Source organism: Fusarium graminearum, chromosome 2 (genome assembly GCF_000240135.3).
Source record: "Fusarium graminearum PH-1 chromosome 2, whole genome shotgun sequence".
Taxonomy (NCBI): domain Eukaryota; kingdom Fungi; phylum Ascomycota; class Sordariomycetes; order Hypocreales; family Nectriaceae; genus Fusarium; species Fusarium graminearum.
The window spans coordinates 3,655,400-3,662,024 of NC_026475.1; the positions used below are offsets into that span (position 1 = coordinate 3,655,400).

Below are 6,625 nucleotides of genomic sequence, written 5' to 3' on the forward strand. Positions count from 1 at the left end.
TCTCTTCATCATGGCGGCAACTCTCTCTATGGGCTCTGCTATCAGTCTTCCTGCACCTCCATTTGACACTATTCACACTGACACTATGTCATCTAAGCAATCTCAGCCGACTAGTGGCGAAACTATCAACGCTGAGAGTACAATATTCTACCCTCAGACGCCGACAACCAAGGCACTGAGAGACCAATGCATCACTCAACTAAACAAAGATTCCGTCTTTGCACCGGTCAACCTGGATCACCTTCTGGAACTGCTGAGAGATCATCTCCCTATCAAATCTAACGAGGTGATGCCATCGGATTTTCTTGGAACAAAGCCCATGAGCAACAAGCCACATCACATACCGGAGAAGTTCTTGACGCCCGTGTTTCATTCTCTGGATCACCATTGGACCCTCGTCTTTGTCAGCAAAGAGGGTGAGGGTTCCAACAAAGCATATGTCAGAGCCCAGCATTACGATCCTACACCCAACACCCGCCACGATGACAATATCAAAAAAAAGCTTCAGAATTGGATGGAGCTGCACTATGGGAAAGGAATGGAGTTGAAGTTTGAGCTGATTGTAAGTTCAAATCGTGTGTTATATGTTGTTCTTCCTGCTAATTCAATCAGTCTGGTCCTGTCCATACCCCTGAACAACGTTCTTTGAGCGGGCAATTCGTTGTCATGGCGGCGAATGAGATTGCCAGATTTGAGAAGATCGTATCAAAGCCCGAGAAATGGAATTATGAGCCAAAATCATTTATCATGGGCCTTTTGGATGGTGAGCACGTGGCTACCAGACAACTGAGTCAAGAGTCGTCGCTGTTTGTCCCGGATGACACTCCAGTCAAGCAAATAAAGACATCGACTCCCACCACGCCTGCTCCCCGGCCCAAGACGTCCTCTTCCAAGAAGAAGAGGCTTGAGATCCCTCCTTTTAAGAATGACTGTTTAACTCCTAAAACGCGTACGCCAGCGCCACAGTCTCCTCTAGAGAGTCGCAAGCGTATCACCGCATCGCCTGCGACTAGGCGGATGGCTACAGATATCAAGGCCAAGATAGGCTCCCCAACGCCGTATAAACGTGTCAACGATGCACGCCACAGTTCAGAGCCTGACTCGAAGCGACGCCGGGTTGAGGTCGACGTTGGCGACAGAACGAGGGAGATTGTCTCATATCTCTGTGATCAGGAGCTTCCAATGGAGGCTACTTCAGCAGAAGAAAGCGACAAGCGTATCGCAGAGCTCCGTAACTGTGAAAAGAGGTATGAGGAGGAGAACGAGGCTTTGAATCATAGCAACGCGCAATATGCGCTGCATGAGAATAAGTTCGACAGCGTTTCCAAAGAGTATGATTTGCTCCAAGCTGAAATCGACGAGCAGGAGAGAGCGATAGGGGCGGCGATGGAGACATACAACACCCAGATCCCTGGAGTCAGAACCGCCTGGCAAGACAAAATGCTGGCTGCGATGCGCGGTGTTTTGGAGCCTGAGAAGGGAAATCTCGAGACCAAGTCGGTCGAGAAGCGTCAAATAAATGAGACTCTCAAGTCAGCGGGCGAGGAGCTTCTGGCGCGACAAGGCCAAGTCGCTGTGGCCATGCAAGAGAAGTTGTCGGCGGATTATGAGGCCCAAAAGGCTGCTGAGTGGGAGGAGATGAATGCCATCTTACGTGATGCCGCGAGGAACTTGAAGGAGTGTAGAGACCGTTTGAAGAAGTCTGTAGAGACTGGGGATTGGGTGTCGGGTTTTGAAGAGAGACGACGTCAGAGACGAAATGAAGAAGCTGTCGTTGTTAATTATGGGAGCGATATATGAAAAAGGTGAGAATACGCTGAATCTGTTGGAGTTCAATTGGTGTTTTCTGGCAGGTAAATGATTATTCATATATTTTGAGGTTCGTCTCTCTAATCAATATCAGTTGTATCATGCATGTCCTGATACTAGAGATGGGGTGACGGAAATAAATAAATAAAAAAGGGGGTTTTTGTTTTGGAGGGGAGCTCTTCCAGAAGACCAAAGCTCCTCCCGGGATCCGGCAATTCGGGCTGTTGATGATAGCCGTTCAGACTAAGCTCTTCTCGCTAACAGCTGCTCTCACCAACAGCTGCTCTCGTAAACAGCTGCTCTCGTAAACAGCACAAGCCATCCAACATTTTTTAGCGCCTGCGTGGGGTCCTTCGTCATCGGCAGTGAGCAAACAAAAACAGAGATGAGATGAGATGATATTCCCCAGGTTCCGTCCCTGTAGTATGACCCTGACCCTGTAACATTTTGCATGGGTCACAAGTCTAGTCTCCCCAACGAAGCCAAATACCAGGAGGACAGTAGCTCAAGGCAAAAGATTACCTACGGTTAATTGTCAATTGATAATGACTCTCTACGGGGTCTCCTCGGAAATGTCTCGTCTTTTAAAAACTGCCGGGCAAATCACGGCTACGTACGGGCCGTCGACCGAATCTTGGTCGTTATCATCGTCAGTGGAGGTTCCAAAAGTTAATTGATACTAGTGACTTTTTTCTCAAAAAACCAAGGCAGGGCGAACGGGCAACGCAGAAAAAAAAAGAAAGGTTTTATCGTCAACTCGACTCAACAAATTGGCATACAATCTCTCAACCTTTCGGCATCTGTCCGTCCCAAATTTACCTACCACCACCAACTTGCACCAGTACAGCCCGACAAGACTCCCTGTATCACTCCCCAACAGTGCCACTATCTTGTACCACAGAAGCTCTACTACTGCAGGTGCTTTGTCCACTTGTCACATCCATCTACCCAATCCCACCCACACCTTGCATCTCGTTCGGGTTCTTTATCGCGCCATTCTTCCCGCGCTCCAGTGGATATATGCCCATAATGTTTTCCTCTCGGCTCGCTTCATTTTCTCTCCGCTCATCGGCCATTTGTTCCTCTCCCATCGCTTCAACTCTTTCTTCTCGCTCCATTTCAGCCGCTGCTGCTTGTTTCTCACAAACGCGCTTCCATTCTTCTTGTTCCTCTTCTTCTTCTTCTTCGTCATCATCATCCTCCTCCGCTTCAAAACCCACCTCGTGGCGCAACATGGCCGAAAAGGACATCACAAAGTACCTCCAGCAGAGCCACGACCGGCTGTTCGTCAACAACCGCGAGTGGGCTGAGAACAAGGCCAAGGTCAACCCCGACTTCTTCAAGAACCTCGTTGCCGGCCAGGCTCCCGAGTACCTCTGGATCGGATGCGCCGACTCGCGCATCCCCGCCGAGCAGATCTGCGGCCTCGAGCCCGGCGAGGCATTTATCCACCGCAACATCGCCAACCTCGTCTGCAACACTGACCTCAACGCCATGGGCGTCATCAACTACGCCGTCAAGCACCTCGGCGTCAAGCACATCATCGTCTGCGGCCACTACGGCTGCGGCGGTGTCAAGGCCGCCATGACACCCCAGGACCTGGGTCTGCTGAACCCCTGGCTGCGAAACATCCGCGACGTGTACCGCCTTCACGAGAAGGAGCTCGATGCCATTGCCGACGAGAGCGAGCGATATGACCGGCTCGTCGAGCTCAACGTCATTGAGCAATGCCGCAACGTCATCAAGTCTGCCGACGTTCAACAGTCATGGCACGAGAACAAGTACCCCATCGTTCACGGATGGGTGTTTGGGTTCAAGGACGGTCTGCTCAAGGATCTTAAGATTGACTTTGAGGCGGTGCTGGGCGATATCCAAAAGATTTACAACCTTGTTGACAAGAAATAATTGGGGGGTGGAGCGAATTGGCGTTGATAGAATGAGAATTACAATACCGTTTCAATGTAGCGATAGAGTACCGTGGCTGACTCTATGTATGTCCAGACGAAAGCTGTACATGACAAGAACAAGTCAATGTCAAACCGAGGGTGGACGTCCACCTTTTAAACATGACAGTGGCGTTATCCTAAGTGCCTGATATGCAGGGATATCACAAGTCCTCAGCCCTACAAGTAACTGTAACAGGGACCACGGCTTGGCTCGACCGCCGATATGACGGTCTGGGCCTTCAAGGTGTCAATGGCGATGCTAATAGGATTGTGTCGGTGGCGTCAACAACCCTTGAGTTTAGTAAAGGGACAGATGTAAGACTTATTTACTCTTTTTATACAGCAAACAAAGTTAAATACTCCCATAATTGATCTTGTTTGCGTCTTTAATCAGTAAATTCTCATCATCAGAACGGCCGTCACGTGACCACCCTGTCGGGATGCATCTCCACACATCGTACGATTTTCCACATATCCCTAGGGATTTGCATCGCATCCCTTGTAGAGTTTGACTCTCAACCCCAGATACGGATTATTGTTCTGAGTGCCGGATTCGAGATTGACGAGGGTTATTAGTCTGTGTGGAGGGTCAAAGCCGGAAGAGGAAGGTTATTTGGTGATGAGGAATGGGCATGTTTCTTGACGTGTCCTGGAACCGATGATGTACATAGTGGATATAGGCTCGCGTGTCTTGCACATGTCAATTCTGAATGGCAATAACAATGATGTATGTCTGTCTTAACGATGCTACATGATCGAGCTTGATTCTGACTTCCAAGGTTGGCTCATGCTACCTATTGTAATAAATTGACACTGTATTCAAGCGCTGGAAGACGGACCTTGATGACCAGTTCGAGTGAGGTCCCTCGATGTAGCCATCCTTCCATACTGGCTTCTGTGGATCAGAATTGATTATTTCACTGTACCTAACCACACCCACTCAATTAGAAGAATAGATACAGAGTACTACCAATTGCAGATTACTCAATCGCCCATCCTTTTGTGGTATTGTTTGTAGTAGCGCTACGTCTTGTGAAGCTACGGATAGTCGCGGATGAATCACAACATCAATGATGCCATGAGTTTGACAACATCCTGTCGCATCATTCATCTAAAGTCAGAGATATATAACCAACATGTCACAGTATCGTTCCATTTCTTTAAATTTATTTTGGACTTTTTATTTCTTGATCCTGCCGCTTGTTACATTGCTTCCACCTTGTACTGTGCTCTTTGTTGGCGGATACTCACTAGTTCGCGTTTTGCCCACTTCACTCAGTCAATCCCGCCCAACCCAAACACGCTCAAGCTTGATAAATGCGAAGTGAACGAGCAAGTATAAATCCGAAAATTCCCTTAACTAAAGCATATTTGTTACTCATTTCATATTATGGCTTGTGATAGAACCCTTTTCTTGATTGCAACAATTGCGTCTTTGTTTACCCTACAGGGACACGACGAGAACAACGTCAAGCAACCCAACGCCCCAGTTGATTGATGCATTGCAGTTAATTTAGCCAGGTTACGTCCGAAACTCAAACGAGAAATGTTTTCTTCCAATTCGATACCAGCCCGCCCATTCTCATATCACAACCCACCACAACCTCGAGATCTCTCAATCACCACCGCGTCGTATACATGAGCCCCAATTGCGCTTCTCCTCTCAACAACAAATCATTATAAATGACCCGGTCTGGTGGTCTAGTGGTATGATTCTCGCTTAGGGAAAACCCTATAGCATTGCTTGCGAGAGGTCCCGGGTTCAATCCCCGGCCAGACCCTATCTTTTGCTAATTGCGCCTCTGAGCTGTATGTCAGTGGTGACTTGCTTTTTGCCCTAGGGCGCATGTTGATTGTGTTAGTGATGGAGGGTGGCTGTTGTGTCCTTGGTGTTATTGATTAGAGCAAGGGACTAAAGAGGATGCCTTCTTTGTCTTCCAATTTGGTTCCATTTGATGTGTGTCATGCGGGCTGAGTTCCTTTCATTCACTGCTTCAATACAACAAAAACTACAGACGAGTCATTCCCTTTCTTTCCCCCTTTGCCATTGTTTAACTAACCTATTCATAGATGACCTTGTTTGTCTGCTTGTTGCCGTTTGATGGTGTGGAGCTCGGGCCATTAGTACGCGCCATCAGCCGTCGCGTTAAGCCCTGTCCTTGTAATACGTAACAGAAAACCTGATCTTTGTTTGCTGCCAAGACGTAATAATCAGCACAGTTCATGCCCCTCGAGACACGCAAGTCTGCTCGGTTATTTGCAGTGCCATAATCTCGAGTCCCTAAATTTCTGTCGCCCCCAGCCCAGGTTGTAATGTGTAATGTGAAAACGCATCATGGGTTTGGCCTGAGACCTTGTCACTCTAACAAATTGAACCTGATGCAAACGAAAAAAAAGTAAACAACACACATTCATTTATCTCCCCATTCATATCCGCATTTCCCACATAAGACAAAGAATCAAGTAGAGACACGTATTTAGCAACACCCCTTCCGTCCTTTCAACCTTGTCATCGCGTTTACATACGTGCATTGATCGAATTGTTCTTTGTCATCGAGCTAGACCCTTTTTTTTTTCTCTGCCCTGTTTTTTTCCTCTTTGTTTTCTCGCGATGAACGCGCTCTTTGGCTTCCTCTCGTCACCGCTTAAAAAGCAACCCGAGAGACCATCATCCGACACCATGCCTGTTCCTGCTTCACAGTCGCGAACTTTATCGCCCAGAGACCATCGAATTTCCAGACGCGCCTCGGACCGTTTTTCAGAATCGGAAACCCGCAGCCCTGTAAGTGCCCAACTGTTGATGCACCTGCCCGACCACCGATGCGCCCTGCCGCTGCCTTCGCGACTGCGTCAACAATTGTAGACTAACT

General features: G+C 48.2%; 2 protein-coding genes and 1 non-coding gene across 3 annotated transcripts; all 3 read left to right on the forward strand.

Moving 5' to 3' along the window:
• Positions 1 to 319: 319 nt before the first annotated feature.
• FGSG_04559 (uncharacterized protein) lies at positions 320 to 1,800 on the forward strand (the record flags this gene model as incomplete). Its single annotated transcript, XM_011322725.1, has 2 exons — positions 320 to 562; positions 613 to 1,800. The coding sequence occupies 2 exons, from the start codon at positions 320 to 322 to the stop codon at positions 1,798 to 1,800; spliced, it is 1,431 nt and encodes a 476-aa protein (XP_011321027.1).
• A 1,097-nt stretch (positions 1,801 to 2,897) lies between these two features.
• On the forward strand, positions 2,898 to 3,772 carry FGSG_04558 (carbonic anhydrase 2). The gene has a single exon (XM_011322726.1). It carries the CDS (start codon positions 3,043 to 3,045, stop codon positions 3,712 to 3,714), a length of 672 nt encoding a protein of 223 aa, XP_011321028.1. The 5' UTR covers positions 2,898 to 3,042; the 3' UTR covers positions 3,715 to 3,772.
• Positions 3,773 to 5,445: 1,673 nt separating this feature from the next.
• Positions 5,446 to 5,536, forward strand: FGSG_20560. The gene has a single exon. It is a non-coding gene; the product is annotated as a tRNA-Pro (tRNA).
• Positions 5,537 to 6,625: the final 1,089 nt, after the last annotated feature.

What these genes read in the sequence shown, in the direction of transcription:
- FGSG_04558 (XM_011322726.1), top strand. Translation starts at nt 3,043, where the DNA reads ATGGCCGAAAAGGACATCACAAAGTACCTCCAGCAGAGCCACGACCGG.